This window comes from Octopus sinensis, linkage group LG1 (genome assembly GCF_006345805.1).
Source record: "Octopus sinensis linkage group LG1, ASM634580v1, whole genome shotgun sequence".
NCBI classification, from domain to species: Eukaryota; Metazoa; Mollusca; class Cephalopoda; order Octopoda; family Octopodidae; genus Octopus; species Octopus sinensis.
The window spans coordinates 32,569,829-32,587,922 of NC_042997.1; the positions used below are offsets into that span (position 1 = coordinate 32,569,829).

General features: G+C 38.6%; 1 protein-coding gene across 3 annotated transcripts in view; it reads right to left on the reverse strand.

Moving 5' to 3' along the window:
* Positions 1-18,094, reverse strand: part of LOC115218463 (mannose-1-phosphate guanyltransferase alpha-A) — a 42,307-nt gene that overhangs the window by 12,246 nt on the left and 11,967 nt on the right. Inside the window, exons 3-7 of one of the 3 annotated variants that reach the window (XM_036498759.1) lie at positions 12,209-12,312; positions 11,111-11,303; positions 8,970-9,029; positions 6,480-6,610; positions 1,314-1,373 (exon numbers count right to left, since the gene is read on the reverse strand). In XM_036498759.1, coding sequence (XP_036354652.1) covers positions 1,314-1,373; positions 6,480-6,610; positions 8,970-9,029; positions 11,111-11,303; positions 12,209-12,312 — 548 coding nt within the window. Of the gene's footprint in view, positions 1-1,313; positions 1,374-3,793; positions 3,821-6,479; positions 6,611-8,969; positions 9,030-11,110; positions 11,304-12,208; positions 12,313-18,094 lie in introns of all 3 variants that reach the window. The other 2 variants (XM_036498774.1, XM_029788298.2) reach the window with 2 other exon arrangements.

An 18,094-nucleotide genomic window follows, 5' to 3' on the forward strand; every position in this document is an offset into this window, starting at 1 on the left:
TTTCATAATATGATTTAGGCAATACACTCATTCTGCAGATCACTTGGCAATTATACCATATCAGTACTCGACTGGTGTGCAAGTCAAATGAAAGAGTTGTTTATTTCTAATTCACATGACACCATAAAATCAGAGGTACTTTAGGATTTAGAAGCTGCAAGCCCAATACTAATTCTGGTATTCACTTATACTTGTTTAAATACTCTAAGTTATGAACAACAAAAAAAATAAAAATCAGACAGCTGCATGCTATCTAGGAATTTATAGTAGATGAAAATTTAATTATCAAAATATTAATTACCAAGCAAAGACTTCAAAAATCTAGTCATGAATTTCTGAAATTCTCATTAATTCCAGTTATAGTGCTATAGACAAATCCTTCCAAGATGGGGTACTAGTCTATCAAAAGCATCTCCTGAAGAACTTCAAGTACGTATTTTGAAAAGCTAGGTCAAGTGAAGTATATAACAGACTCATTAATTTGAGGTTTCTAGATGGTTGCTTGGCCTGTTAGAACTAGCAGTCAAATCTCCCTCAACTCATGTCTTAACATCATGGATTATGTAGTCTTGAGTATACTACTTTTAAAAAATAAAAGAGAAGATGATTGTGGCTTAAATGTCTTTGATCAAAGGTCAGACTGACCAAGGTTGATTTAGGACTAAATACTTGTTTTTCTCAATAATTTAATCAGAAGAGGAAGAACAGTACTAATGGCATACAAGAAAGGAAGATCTTGGTAACCCCAGACCAAAGACTATGTTTGAATGCCTGCAACAGAATGGATACCACTAAAAGCTTTAACAAGTGAGGTGGTGGTGTTAAACTGGGCAACAAATTAAGTCTACAAGAACACATCAAAATGCTTGTTACGAAGCATTTGAAAACATGCTCTGTATAATATCTTATCTACTTACCTAAATAACTCAAAAGTTCTTAACTAAAATAGAAAATAAATTAACAACTAATTCATAGACTATTAACCTCAGCTTGTACCCCACCCCCACACGTCCTATAAAATAATGTATTTATGATTTATCTTTACAAATAAGTACACAAGATATCTCTTAAAAGTTCCTTCTCTCAGAATTACCAATATGTTACAGACAAACTAATGGGAAATATTTTTGTCACTGAGAATCAAAACAGCTATTTTTCACTGCTGGCTTCAGTATATGTGATTAGGTAACAGGAAAGAATTGGTTTAACTGAAAAAGCATGCAAAATAATAACAAGAGACAACAGAGAAGTTGCATACAAGAATTACCAAATCGATAAAATCTAGTACTAGGTTAAACAAAAGCATTTTTTACGTGTTTTGAGTGCTGAAGTTCTTAATTTTGGCACTGTTATTAATTATAAACAGGATGTTACTTAAAGGAAAAGAAAAAAAATGTTTTAATAATAACAAATATATATTAACAGTTATTATGAACAATTAATCTACATATATTTTATGTTTACAACTGACTTGAAAACTTTCCCCATTTACAAGTTTCAGGTATTAAACCATAACTATTCAGGGCTACCCAGTGCCCTGTGGTGTGAAGTGTATGTTTGGAATGGAGCACCCCAGAGTTACTTAAACTTAGATGGTAAAGAGAAATAACCAAATATTACGAAGTATTTTGACCAAGATTCTGATGGTTCTATCATCATCATCATCGTTTAGCGTCTGCTTTCCATGCTAGCATGGGTTGGACGGTTCAACTGGGGTCTGTGAAGCCAGAAGGCTGCATCAGGCCCAGTCTGATCTGGCAGTGTTTCTACGGCTGGATGCCCTTCCTAACGCCAACCACTCCGTGAGTGTAGTGGGTGCTTTTTACGTGCCACCTGCACAGGTGCCAGACGGAGCTGGCAAAATGGCCACGGACGGATGGTGCTTTTTACATGCCACCGGCACGGGGGCCAGGCGAGGCTGGCAACAGCCACGATCGGATGGTGCTTTTTACGTGCCACCGGCACGTGTGCCAGGAGAGACTATTCAACTATATTTTACATTTTGAGTTTAAATCCAGCTGAGGTCATCACTGACTTTAACAGGTCAAATCCCGCCAAGGCTGACTTTGCTTTCATCCTTCTGGGCTTCATAAAGCACAAACCAAACACTATTGTAAACTCTTATTCCCACTTCACTCTCTCCCTCAGTATCAGCTATATTGTGCTGTAAATGAATTGTAGGGTGACCCACTCAGTGCCCTCTTCCTCCAAAAGATGGGAGAAAGTTGTCCCAGAGGCTAGTAACCATCTTTTATGCAACAAACTACAAAAATATGATCCAAAGGAACCGTAGACACTTGGGTGTGGAGTGACTGATATGCTATACAGAAGAGAATTGTTGAAAAGGAAAAAAAGAAATGAAAATTGAATTGACTCTAAGGTGGTACTTAATATTTACACTATCACCCCTGCAGAGGGATGGAAGATTGTGTCAATTTTGGCGGAATGTGAACATGAAACATAAAATACCTTTAAAAAAAAAATCATAAATCACTTGTTTTTTTATATTTCACCTCTAATAATAATATTGGTTTCAAATTTTGGCACAAGGCCAGCAAGTTTAGGGAAAGAGATAAGTCGACTACATCGACCCTAGTCCTCAACTTGTACTTATTTTATTAACCCCCAAAAGGCTGAAAAGCAAAGTCAACCTCAGCAGAATTTGAACTCAGGACATGTAGATGGATGAAATGTGACTGAGCATTTTGCCTGGAATGCCTAATGATTCTGCCAGCTTGTCACCTTAGCTTTAATAATAATATTACTTACGAGCAAAACGCCCCACCTCCAATGGACGGTGCTGAGTTGTCAAACATTTAAACCAAATTTTCTTAAAACAACTGATCGTCCCATAGGCCTTCCCGTTGAGAAACACTGATTTAACCTAAATTTGAGACACCAGCAAAAGAAGAAATAAAGATAGACTTTTTCTATTCCAAAGAAAAATGATTTCCCATGGCTTTATCGATCACATTCTCACCTGGAATCGATTTTTGTAATTTTTTCAAGACTTATACACGCCCTAATACTGCAATCGGATGAAGGGTTTCCAAGATCCTAGAAGCCACACACACACAGACAGAACGGATTTTATATAAGAGATAATAATTTCTTACATTTACAATTTGAGGAAGTGTAAAAAAAGAGATGAACTATGTGAACTCAAAAGTTAATAGTGGTTGTACCTAATACTACAAGACAAATTAGTTCAGCTCTCTACAACTTGGTATCACCTAATAACTTTAATTATTTCTAGCATAGGCAAAAAGCTTGAAATTTGGGAGAGTTGGCTTGTTGATACCATAATCCCCAGCACTCGAATGAAAGGCAAAGTTGAACTCAGAAATAAAAAAGAGAGGGAAGAAATACTACAAGGCATTTTTCCTGATATTTCAAATTTTGGCACAAGGCCAACAATTTTAGGGGAGGGTGTAAATCGATTACATCAACCCAAGTGCTCAACTGATATTTATTTTACCAATCCTGAAAATATGAAAGGCAAAGTTGACCTTGACAGAATTTGAACTCAGAATACAGAGCCAGACAAAATGTCACTAAGCATTTGGCCCAATATGCTAATGCTTCATCCTTGGCGCCACCTTACTTAATAATAATCATAATAAAGCCATTAAAAATAATTATTGAACAGACTATTATAATATATTATGATGAACTTCAACTCAGGTGGTTTATGGTAGGTGAGTGGATTTTCTTTATTTTAATTAATGTGTATGTGAATCTGGGTGCATAGGTTACTTCAAACAGGTTAATACAAATTCAAAGATATTCGTACCCAAATTCCATGTCCAACGGTATACGACTAATTCACAAAATAAAGGAAACAATATAAAAAAAAAAGAGAAAGCTATAAATAAATATATACATACATATATACACACACACAAATATTTTTATATGTATGATGTACGTGTATATATGTGTGGCTGTGTGGTTTAAGAAGTTTTTTTCCCCCATCATTTGGCTCACATAGCAACACAGAAAGGCACTCATTTTTGTGGTAGTGTATATCATTAATGCACATTGATTTAGTCATATATTGATGTGTGTGGTCATGCATAGATAGTTGACTTCACTATAGCAAGTACAAGGAGAAATACTGTACTCTTACAGGATGAATTTGGAGATGCACCAAAAAGATGAGTCAAAATTTTTGAAAAGACTGATTACACAGGATGAAACCTGGGTCCATCACTATGATCCAGAGACCAAAGCCCAGTCAATGCAGTGGAAGCACCGTGACTCACCTCCTCCAAAGAAGGCAAGGGTGCAGCCCTCCACTGGCAAGGTCATGCTCAGAGTCTTCTGGAACCAGGACGGAGTAGTGATGACAGATTTCTTGACAAAGGATACCACAATTACAGGAGCCTATTATGTTTCACTTTTGAGGAAATTAAGAGAAGCTATCAAAATTAAGAGGCGGGGCAAGATCAGCAAAGGCATCCTCCTCCTGCAGGACAACGCTCCAGTCCATAACTTGCGTGTCACCAGATCAGAAGCACAGGCGTGTGGTTATGAACTCTCCCCCCATCCCCCCTACTCTCCTGACCTTGCACCTTCTGATTTTCACCTCTTCCCAGCCATGAAGTTGTTTTTGAAAGGAAAGCGTTTCCCAGATGATGCAGCCTTGATTTCTGAAGTCATGTCGTGGTTGGAGGACCAAGCTGGGGGTCTTCTACAAAAACGGTCTCCAGAGCTGCATCAAACGATGGGAGAAATGCGTAACTCTGGGTGGTTCCTATGTAGAAAAAAACTAATAACTGTGCCAAGTTTCGTTGCTCTACTGCTATGGGAAGTGGGTCAGGGGCATTACTTATTGAACGCCCCTCATAGTATACCTCCTATACATCAGAGATCTTATTGCTGCCACACCCATTTCCATGCTAATGCTGCCACTCTACACTCCTCTTTAACTGACTAAGCAACTCAGACATCTCATGCTAAAGTTGTTGTGGTGCACCTGAGCACTGTATACAATAATTTCATTATTATCATTATAAAGCTTCTATGAACAAAGACCTACCAATGGAGACACGACAATCTACTGTCCTTCAAACAGCAGTAAGATATAATCGCTGTTCATAACAAGGAAAGCGTCTTGTATTTCACTCTATCTTAACTATGAACTATATGTAAATACAAACCTTCACAGACGCCTCAAAAATTACATCTCACAACCTCTGATCTTGCCTACATAACTACATCCTAAAAACTTTTTATTTCACTGGCCTTTAAAAACATACAGCTACAATACATTGCTTATAGGGAATGTAAACACCACATAACTGTTTTGCTCAGATAGTGTCATGCAAAGATAGAATACTAATTGACATTCACATGATGGAATTCTATACAGTTTCCTCTACCAGTTTCACTCATAGGGCCTTGATCAGTTTGAGGTCATAGGAGAAGACACTATCTTAAGGTGACATGCAGGAGTGGCTGTGTGGTAAGTAGCTTGCTAACCAACCACATGGTCCTGGGTTCAGTCCCACTGCATGGCATCTTGGGCAAGTGTCTTCTGCTATAGCCCCGGGCCGACCAATGCCTTGTGAGTGGATTTGGTAGACGGAAACTGAAAGAAGCCTGTCGTATATATGTATATATATATATATGTGTGTGTGTGTGTGTTTGCGTGTCTGTGTTTGTTCCCCTAGCATTGCTTGACAACCAACGCTAGTGTGTTTACATCTCCGTCACTTAGCGGTTCGGCAAAAAGAGACCGATAGAATAAGTACTGGGCTTACAAAAAGAAGAAGTCCCAGGGTCGAGTTGCTCGACTAAAGGCGGTGCTCCAGCATGGCCGCAGTCAAATGACTGAAACAAGTAAAAGAATAAAAGAGTAAAGAGAGTGGGATACAACCTGAAACAAACACACGCAGCCATCCTGTGCCTATGTGTGCATGTATATAGATGGACTTAAGTGTGATTATATGAGTGTGTGTAAATGTGTACGTAGCAATGAGTGTCAGTCTGTTGTTTCAGAGACTGAGTGATGATGAGATGTTGAAATACCAAAGATGGTAGATTCATGTTCTTCTGTTTTGAAATTTGCAAGTGGAAACAGAGAAAAAATAAAGAAAAACATTCTTTTTATCAAACTGAATTTTTCCAATTGTACTTTTAATGAGAACATTTTAGCTTATGAAAACTAAAAATATAATTTACAAAAGAATTGCAATCCAAATTAACATCCTTGTGAGATATTGATAAAAAAATTGTAAACTTTTGTCTCAGTATCAATCTGGTTGAGAAAAGAACAAAACAAAAAAAAAACAAAAAACAACCATACTACTCGCATACATAAATATGAGAGCAAACACTTCATGCAAACTTCAAAATTTACAGATCTATTTAACCCATGCTAAAATTGAAAAATTAAAGATATAAAATAAATATAAAACAAGATGTGCAAAAAAATGTTAATAAACTTTAGACTGCACTGTTTAAAAAATACATACTTATAGCTATCCTTGGCATTCTTCTTGAAGGCAGTTTCTATTGCTTGGAAAATTTCTGGATTAAAGAGGTATATCCCACAGTTTATGATATTACTAATAAATGTCTCTGGCTTTTCAACATAATGTAAGACCTACAATGTAAAGAAAAAGAAGAAAACAATTGTAAATAAAACCAAGTATTTAATTTAAATTTTTCATACAAACCTCTCTTTCATTGCATCTTTTTCTACGATACAAAGCTATAAGTTTTTAAAGTATTCAAATCTAATTTAAAATCTTCCATATTTTATATCAGAACAGGCTGATTATGTTACGTTCTAAAGATCAGCTAAAAACAGCAAAAGTTATTTTTCTAAATCCCATCTATTCTAGATTACGGTAATGGAAGGTATAATTCATCTATCCAAAGAAATACTTCAGCAACTTCAACTCTCTCCAAATTCATAGCCTGATCTTACTCTTTTTACTTGTTTCTGTCATTTGACTGTGGCCATGCTGGAGCACCGCCTTTAGTCGAGCAAATCGACCCCGGGACTTATTCTTTGTAAGCCCAGTACTTATTCTATCGGTCTCTTTTGCCGAACCGCTAAGTGACGGGGACGTAAACACACCAGCATCGGTTGTCAAGCAATGCTAGGGGGACAAACACAGACACACAAACATCTATATATATATATACATATATACGACAGGCTTCTTTCAGTTTCCGTCTACCAAATCCACTCACAAGGCATTGGTCGGCCCGAGGCTATAGCAGAAGACACTTGCCCAAGATGCCACGCAGTGGGACTGAACCCGGAACCATGTGGTTGGTTAGCAAGCTACTTACCACACAGCCACTCCTGCGCCTATAGCATCTTTATTTTATTTTCAAACATTTAGAACTATTTTAGATAGTTCTAAATATTTGGGGTTTTTTTTGTTTTTTTTAGAAGTCCACTTTTTCATGCTCACGTGGATCAGATGGAAGTTGTTGACAGATCTTAAGTGGCCAAATGCCTTTCTTATCACTAACCCTCACCTGTTTCCAAGTTAATATTTCTCCAAGGCCAAACATGTTTTCAAAGAACACTGCAAACAAAGGACATATCTGAGTTTTACCCAAACAGACTCCATATTAAACAGCTTTCCTAAGCCTTCATCTCCAGAACTACAATCTTTTACAACGTCATCATAACTTACATTTCATCTTTCACCCCAATCCACCGACCAAACACACCAACCAGAAGTTTAAGGTGAACATAAAGCATATTCAAAGAATAAGGGGTACTTTTTTCCTCACACTAATTAATAGTAATATAATTAGTATATCAAATTATTTTGATTTTGTATTTGGTTTGCAAGAGTATTAATTTGAAATCATGTATTGAAACAGATTTTGGTGTCTCTCAGCTCAGTCATTACGCCAATAATGAACACATGCACCAGCTGTATTTCATTTCTTTTATTATTCTAATCCAGACCTGGAGAAGAGAGGGAAGGTGATTTTATGAAGTTATGAATGGCAACAAAAGGACTGATGAACCTAGTTGATTGACTGATTCACTAAAGTAATCAAACATTAGATTTACTAAGTAGTTTGATGACTAATTAGTTGACTATAATAGTATAAGAAGTGAAACAGAACCAGTGTGAGTGTGTTTATTATTGACCTCATGACCCTCTGAAGATACAACAATATCAAATTAGTAAAAATCTAGCACAAAATGGCAAAGTGGAATTATGTTGTAGGAATGCTCAGTCTAAGCCTGAACCAAAATTTTGACTCCACTATCACCTCACAAAACCACAAACTTAAAAATAACCAAAAGCAAATGATGGAACCTTTTTAAGGTTACTTAAGTTGTGAAAAATACTAACTAAATCTCCTTCAAATCATATCCTACCATTTTAAAACAAGGACACACTATAGATGATAATACACAATATCTGAAGGAAAGACAGAATGATCAGAGGTCTGCTCTATCAAGCTGACATGAAGCTAAATAAAAAACAAAAACTAATTGCAAATAATGCAGTGACCAGCACAAAATATGAATCATTCACCAATCAAACTATATATTTCTTTATTGCCCACAAGGGGCCAAACAAGGACAGACAAAGGGATTAAGTCGATTACAACGACCCCAGTGCGAAACCGGTACTTTATTTATCGACCCTGAAAGGATGAAAGGCAAAGTCGACCTCGGCGGAATTTGAACTCAGAACGTAGCGGCAGACGAAATACCGCTAAGCATTTCACCCGACGTGCTAACGATTCTGCCAGCTCGCTGCCTTATCAAACTATAGGTTAAGCTTTGTGAACTTACATATTTTTTCAGTGGAGTAGTTGAAAAAAAAAAGAAAACAAAGATTATCATGATACAAGACTTATAGAAATATTCATAATATTACAATTGATTATGTTTTTATTATATAAGAGGCTGTACAGCCCATGGAAACTTCTCACAAACACAATAATACACATACACATTCATACTGACTACCAACCTCATGTGTTGCTTTTCCTTCTACCATGCAGCCAAACCTTAAAGATTGTTGTCGTGTAGCCTGAAAATATGAAATAAAAAGTAAATAGTAATAATAAAACAACCAAAAAACACTTGGAAATTGATGGAAGAAATCAAGAAAATTAAATTTTAAAAATCTGGCAATAATTAAATATGTCTCATAAAATGCTGACATACAACAATATATTTATCATCAGTTTTAAAAACAGTTTTGCTTTTATTTTCCATTTTAAAAATGTCTAACAATCTATAAAGAGAGACCAACTTTAAATTTTTTTCATTAATTCAATTAAGGTGGCAAGGTGGCCGAATCATTAGCACATTGGACAAAATGCTTAGTGGTATTTTATCCAGCTTTACGTTCTTATTTCTTTATTGCCCACAAGGGGCTACACACAGAGGGGACAAGCATGGAGAGACAAACGGATTAAGTCGATTATATTGACCCCCAGTGCATAACTGGTACTCATTTAATCGACCCCGAAAAGAAGAAAGGCAAAGTCGACCTCAGTGGAATTTGAACTCGGAATGTAGCGACAGACAAAATACCGCTAAGCATTTCGCCCGGCATGCTAACGTTTCTGCCAGCTCGCTGCCTTTGCGTTCTGAGTTCAAATTCTGCTGAGGGTGACTTTGCTCTTCATCCTTTCGGGATCGATAAGTACCAGTTGAGTACTGTGAGGTCCATGAAATCGACTTACCCCTTCCTTTTAAATGGCCATTCTTATGCGATTGGCTTTTAGTGAAGAAAGGAGTTTGACACTGCTGCCCTCTTTTGAGTTTCTTGCTGTGATATAGGTTCATCTGGGACCTTGGACAGCAGGAAATCAAGTTGTTTCTTGAAAACATCTCCATGAAGATCCTTTGAATTCCAAACTACTGCAGTGCATGGTCCTAACTCTAGTTGGGATAGCTGAGACCTTTGGAAAACAGTGCGATGACATCCAGTTCAGGGGTTAGTATAGCTCTTGATGCCAAAGTTTGGAGCCAACCTCTCCAGGATCTTCCATACATATATCACTGCATACCTCTCCCATCTTTGCTCCAGGGAGTAGTAACATGATTAGAAAACAAAAACTCCATTCCTAGATTTCACATTTTTTAATTAAAACTTGAGTTGAAAAGAGATGAAATAAATTCTAATAGAACAAAAAAATATCTCATCCATATCTGTATGTTTTGCTTCTAAAATTAGAGAAATTTTCATTGGCCAAAATACGCACAATTCTTGTGAGATTAAATTGGAAGAGTACTGACCACTAACAGAGAAGACTTCAAAACCGCAAAGCCATTGGTTGTTCTAAATTCAAGAACAAGGGACGTAATTCTGCTTGTCTCAGCCTGACTAGCAACACGTTCCTCTACCTACAACTTCCCAGTAGGGAAAAAGTAATATTGCCAGACCACCTGATGTCAATTCATGACAACTGATGGAATTGATGTAATAAAAAATCGAGTGTTCTGCCATGAAGCATGATAAAATGCTAACTAAAAATAACATTGCGGTGATAGTCTAGCATGGCTTTCTGAAAGACATATAATGTTTGAAGGAAAACCCATTATAGAGAAATATATTTTTGTTGATTTAATTTTAAAGTCTATTTTTGCAACTAATAGCAAACTTTAAAAACACCTAATCATGATGATGAGGAGGATCACTTTTCATCTACAGAAATTAATAAAAATATCATCATCATCATCAAAAGAATAAAATACAAGTTTTGGTGTTGGTACTTATTTCAAAGCCAAGCCGTTTAAAAATTTTGCTAGCTTTTAAGAATAATTATATTATGTAAATTTTTTTTTTAATTACATGGCATTGTCGGAAGGCAGTTAACATCAATGCAGCCTTACAGCATAAAACATTTCTTACATCTGGTTTAATATCATATTTATAATCCTAACTAACCCTTATTTATTATGGTCATTTTCTACTAAATACAGATTTAGTTCAAATTAGAATTGCATAAGTAGTAAAAACCAATGTGAATGTTTCTAGTGACAAAGAGCTTTTGAAAAAGGAAATATAAGAAAATCATGAAAATATGGCAAAGCAAATCTATTAGCAGAGATAGTTGTGGAGACAGTGGTGACAAAGAAAGAAAACAAACAGTGACTCACTTCGGTACCTAGAATAGTTCCATATGATCCTGCAGGATTTTCCTTATGAAAGTTCAACATTTCTAGCAGAGGGAAATCTCCACAAACGTCAGCATTCATTACAAAGAAAGCTTTTGGATTATCAATTAGAATTTGGTCTCGAAAAAGAAACAAGCCACCAGCAGTTCCTAGGGCAGTATATTCTAGGAGATACCTAAAGGTGAGAGAAAAATGAAAGAAAAATATATAATGTATGAGTGAGATATGGTCCCCAATCCATTTAGATGTGTAGTAAGTCTAAATAAAAACTTAAGAGGTTTTTAAAAAAAATATCTGACCATCATTATGAATATGGTACTAGGAACATAATACAAAAGAATATCTCTAAAATTGTCAAGAAGGCCGAGGGTGTCTTGGCATCACTCAGCAAGACTTTTGTTAGCCGCTCTCCAGCCATCTATTTAAAACTGTATACAGCTATGGTACGACCACACTTGGAATTCGCTTCATTAGTTTGGAATCCCTATCTTGCTCAGAACATTGACCTCCAGGAATCTGTTCAGAGACGTGCAACCAAACGCATACCCTCCATCAGACACCTACCATACTCTGAGCGCCTTGTTTCCCTGGGCATGGATTCACTGAAGCTCCGGCGTCTGGCGACGGACTTGGTAAACACCCACAAAGTTATCAACCACCTCACCAACAACAACACTGAACACCTTTTTGATCTCCATGTGTCTAACACACATGGACATGCCTACAAAGTCAGAAAACAACACAGCTCTCATGACTTTCGGAAACATTTTTTCATGCTCAGAGTTGCTGAAACATGGAACAAACTGCCTGCATCAGTTGTTGACTGCCATGACACTGTATCCTTTAAGGCCCTCATGCTTTCCGAAATCTGCCGAAACTACACCTGATTATACATACAGTTTAGATGAGTTGTAGTGCACCTGAGCACTGTACACAATGTTTTATTATTATTATTTTATTATTATTATTAAGATAATAACAACATTTTTAGGCAGGCTGATATCAATATATTTAAGAGAAAGTGAAGAGGAAAAAGAAAATCAAGGATAGACAGAACTTCAGAAAGAAACTTAAATATACCGAATTTGTACTTTAAATTCTTGTTGACATTCTGCAATAAACTTTTTGAGAGGCTCTAAATGTCGGTAGAACCCAATTAGAAGAATCTCTTGCAAGTTTGGCACCTAAAGGTAAAGAGAAAGAAAAGAAAGATAATGCAAAATATGGAAAATAAAATGTTAACCAAAGTATTTAATTAAATATTGTAAATGTTATACCAAATATAACTGTCAAGTGTTGTGAAGTTAAACCAGAAAAAAGAAAAAAAACACCACATTCTGAACTTCTTGATTAACTATAATGGTTTCAACTTTTTAGGATAAGGCCAGCAAATTTAGTAGGAGGTGGGGGTCAGTTGATTAAATTAAATCCAATGTTCAACCAGTACATATTTTATCGACTCAGAATGGATGAAAGACAAAGTCAAACTTGATAGAATTTAAATTCAGAACATAAAGAGCTGAAAGAAATAATGTTAAACATGTTTGTCCAACACACTAAAAATTCTGCCAACACGTCTTATTTCGTATTTGTTTCATCATCATCATCATCGTCGTTTAACGTCCGTTCTCCATGCTAGCATGGGTTGGACGGTTCGACCGGGGTTCTGGGAGGCCAGAAGGCTGCACCAGGCTCCAGTCTAATTTGGCAATGTTTCTACAGCTGGATGCCCTTCCTAACGCCAACCACTCCGTGAGTGTAGTGGGTGCTTTTTACGTGCCACCTGCACAGGTGCCAGGCGGGGCTGGCAACGGCCACGGTCAGATTGGTGTATTTTATGTGCCACCGGCACGGAAGCCAGTCGAGGCGGTGCTGGCATCGGCCACGAGTCGGATAGTGCTTTTTACGTACCACCAGACCAGGGATCCTGGCTGGTTCAATTCGATTTCGATTTCGCTTGCCCCAACATGTCTTCACAAGCAAAGGGGGTTGGCAAGGGTGCCTGTCGTACGGTCGCATTGGAGTATTTTACGTGCCACGGCCACAAGTCGGATAGTGCTTTTTACGTACCACCAGACCAGGGATACTGGCTGGTTCAATTCGATTTCGATTTCGCTTGCCCCAACATGTCTTCACAAGCAAAGGGGGTTGGCATGGGTGCCTGTCGTACGGTCGCATTGGAGTATTTTACGTGCCACGGCCCCGAGTCGGATAGTGCTTTTTACGTACCACCAGGCCAGGGATCCTGGCTGGTTCAATTCGGTTTCGATTTCGATTTCGCTTGCCCCAACATGTCTTCGCAAGCATGGGGGGTTGGGATGGGTGTCTGTCGTCGGATGAGGTTCTATATCGACTTCGCTTGCCTCAACCGGTCTTTGTGTCCAAGGGAGGAAAGGCATTCATAAGTGGGCTGGGCTCACTTGTCCTGCCTGGTCTTCTCACGTACAGAATATTTCCAAAGGTCTCGGTCTCTGGTCATTTCCTCAGTGAGGCCTAAAGTTCGAAGGTCGTGCTTCACCACCTCGTCCCAGGTTTTCCTGGGTCTACCTCTTCCACGGGTTCCCTCAACTGCTAGGGATTGGCACTTTCTCACACACCTATCTTCATCCATTCTCGCCACATGACCATACCAGCGCAATCGTCTCTCTTGCACACCACAACTGATGCTTCTTAGGTACAACATTTCTCTCAAGGTGCTAACGCTCTGTCGAGTATGTACACTGACATTACACATCCATCGGAGCATACTGGCTTCATTCCTCACGAGCTTACGCATGTCCTCAGCAGTCACAGCCCATGTTATTCTTATATAAACTTCCTAAGAGCACCTTTTCAAACTACATCTGTCTAACACCCGTGGACATGTTTACAAAGTCAGAAAACAGCACAGCTCCCATGACTTTTGGAAACATCTTTTCACGCTGAGAGTTGCTGAAGCATGGAACAAACTGCCAGCATCAGTTGTTAGTTGTCGGAGCACTGCATCCTTCAAAACTTTCATGCTTCCTGAGATTCGCCAACACTACACCTGATTTTCTCCCCTCCATAAACACACAAGCATGTATCTGACTCATACACTGTTTGCTTTCCAGACATTTGTACATTACTGCATATGCTTTATATGCACTTTTTACAAGTTGTGGTGCACCTGAACACTGTATACAATAAGTTCATTATTCTTATATATACTTCTTAATCTATATTATTACAACCATTAGCCAAAAAATAGCAAAAAAATGCATTAAAAATGGAAAAAAAAATTATGGTAAATTTTTTTTTAAATCGTTGACTCATCGTAGACATTTTTAGAGAGTTACTTCCCTTATATAATAGCGAAAAAAATGCATTAAAATGGAAAAAAATTATGGTAAATTATTTTTTAAATCGTAGACTCATCGTAGATGCGCGCTAATACCCAGAAGGGCTCGATATGAATCACGACTATAAGATACCCGCTTTTGGTTAAACTGCACCGCAAAATGTGGGAGTAGTTAGGAATCTAAATCGTAGGAGACAGACACACAACTTCACTTTTATATATAAAGATTAGGAGGAGGAGAAGGAGGAAGAGAGCCTATGATGTTTAGAGGTTCACTGAAGCTTATCAGATTGATGTTGAGTTTCAACAGTATCTGCAGGTTGACATCAAGGTGCAAAATGCTGATGGATGGGGAATTTAAAAGGAAAGCAACGGAAATGATTGCTCTGTGTGTATCTGTGTGTGTGTGTGTTCGAAAGTAGCATGTAACACAGATGGAGTAATGAGAAGGAGAGATGAGTGTATCAGGCTGAAGGGATGGATATGCAGTCAGAAGAAGAGATAGATGTAGTAGTGATACAGCTTAATCAATCAGTGTAGTTAGAGTGAAAAATGGGTTGAAGTACTTCAAGAAACTTAACTGTTAACCACACAGCCACTGCAAATATTTCCTTCAAACTTTGCGTTTGTTACATTTATTCAAACCCCAAAGAATCCCTCCCAACTCATGGCTATGATGCTACCCCACTACTCCTGCTCATGATCAGAAATGCACGTATTGTCAGCCATTAAAGGACATGTTCAAGTGGTTAAGTGGTTAACTAACTGAGAAGCAAATCTGTGGCATTGAGCAGAATGTTTGCTATAATGATATTTCTGCTTCAGCAACTCAGTGCTGAATCTGTCTGAAATGTAATGGAAAATAGGTCAGTTTCAAAAATGTTGATGTCCAGGTCACAAAAGCAAAGTTTGGAGGGAATAATAGTTATTTCCTCTGATTTCTAGATAAAAGCAAATAGGAAATAATACTTACTGACCAAAGACAACAAAAATTTTAATCTTCTTATACAGTGGCATAGGAGTGGCTGTGTGGTAAGTAGCTTGCTTACGAACCACATGGTTCCGGGTTCAGTCCCACTGCGTGGCACTTTGGGCAAGTGTCTTCTACTATAGCCTTGGGCCGACCAAAGCTGTGTGAGTGGATTTGGTAGATGGAAACTGAAAGAAGCCCGTCGTATATATATATATATATATATATAATATATATATACATAACTCTCTCCCCTTTTCCAACCCTTTCGCCATGATCACCCTTTTTTTTTACCACCATGCTCTTGCTCCCTTCAATACATCGTCTATGTCACGCTGTCTGAAGCAGGTGAACACATCATAAGGCTCTGTCACACCTGTACACCGACACTGCCCATCAGGCAGAGCACACTAACTTCATTCCTCACTAACCTTCACATGCCTTTTGCATTCAGGGCCCAACACAACACTGTTGAGCTACTGGACTAAGATCTTTAATCTTTAGGTCTATCACAAAAAGAAAATTACTTCCCTCTCTCTCTCTTCCGGAGAGGCACTGAGCAGCTATACGCACACATACACACACGGCAGGCAGTAACTTCCACCTACCGAATTCCATCACAAAGCTTCGGTCGACTCGGGGCTATAGTAGAAGACACCTACACAAAGTGCCACACAGTGGGACTGAACCCGAAACCATGTAGTTAGAAAGCAAGCTCCCTAACCACACAGCCATGCCCGCGCCTATTATTATTGTTGTTGTTGTTGTCTGATCTTAGGTCAGCCATGACTGAAGGCAGTCAATAGTTTTTGAACATCATGAATTAACTACATTATCCAATATACAGGCAAGGCTGTGTGGTTACGAACTTTGCTTCCCAACCACATTTTCAGGTCTAGTCCTACAGTGACATCTTGGGCTAGTGTCTTCTACTATAACCCCAGGTTGATCAACGTCTGGTGAGTAGATTTGATAGATGGAAACTGAAAGAAGTTTATGCATGCATGTGTGTCTATCATTTCCAATATTCTGCAAAAACATGTCTGGTCATTGAAAAACATCACCTTGCTTGGCTACAGAAAGGTCAAGCTGTAGAAAATCAGCTTCAATGATGATGATGTTGTCAAGTAAACTGCCTCAGCCCTGCTACCCAACTAAACCTTTGGAGAGAGACAATGATGATGATTAGGGACAGCCTAGGGCAAAATTAAAATTTTATAGTGCAAATTGAAATTGCGGTTATTTTGAAGAAAATTAAGTACTCTCTTTACCCTTTTACTTGTTTCAGTCATTTGACTGCGGCCATGCTGGAGCACCACCTTTAGTCGAGCAAATCGACCCCGGGACTTATTCTTTGTAAGCCCAGTACTTATTCTATCGGTCTCTTTTGCCGAACCGCTAAGTGACGGGGACATAAACACACCAGCATTGGTTGTCAAGCAATGCTAGGGGGACAAACACAGACACACAAACACATAGTGCCGGTGGCACATAAAAAGCACCATCCGTTCATGGCCGTTTGCCAGCTCTGTCTGGCACCTGTGCGGGTGGCACGTAAAAAGCACCCACTACACTCACGGAGTGGTTGGCGTTAGGAAGGGCATCCAGCCGTAGAAACACTGCCAGATTTGACTGGAGCCTGGTGCAGCCTTCTGGCTTCACAGACCCCAGTAGAACCGTCCAACCCATGCTAGCATGGAAAGCGGACGCTAAACGATGATGATGATGATGATATATATATATATACATATATACGACAGGCTTCTTTCAGTTTCCGTCAACCAAATCCACTCACAAGGCATTGGTCGGCCCGGGGCTATAGCAGAAGACACTTGCCCAAGATGCCACGCAGTGGGACTGAACCTGGAACCATGTGGTTGGTTAGCAAGCTACTTACCACACAGCCACTCCTGCACCTGTAATTTAGGTTACCTGCTTTGTATGAAAATTGTTTCTATATCATCAATTGCTCTGTGCAAATTAGAGCAGAGACATTCCAACAAGTCAGCTTGCAGACAAACCACTTCAACTGTGACATTTGTTGCTGCTGTTTATTCCCATGTCAGTCCTAATTGAGCAGACTTATGATCAAAAGTGTTCCAGTCATGACATACATGGGAGTACATTTTCCAATTTTTCTATACTGTTTAAGATCACAGGATGTGATATATATATGAAGGAAGTTTATTTCTAATAGATCAGGAGACCATATTTATATGAGTGTATGAATAATGAAATTTGCTTGAGAAGACTTATTGAGGTAAGTGTAAACAAATCAAAATGGCTGATGTGGCTGATCACAGTACCACCTGATTGGCACTCATGCCAATGGAACATCAAAAGCATATCCGAGCATGATTGGCTCCCATGCTGGTGACATGTGAAAAGCACCATTTGAGCGTGATCGTTGCCAGCATCACCTCACCGGCACATGAAGAACAACATTCGACATCCGAGCATGGTCATTGCCAATGCCATCAGACTGGCTCCCATGCCAGTGGCACGTAAAAAGCACCCACTACACTCAGACTGGTTGGCGTTAGGAAGGGTATCCAGCAGTAGAAACATTGCCAGATCAGACTGAGCCTGATACAGCCTCTGGCTCACTAGTCCTCAGTCAAACAATTACGCTCCATATGTAAGTATTGTATAGACCAGTGGTTTTCAACCAGGGTTC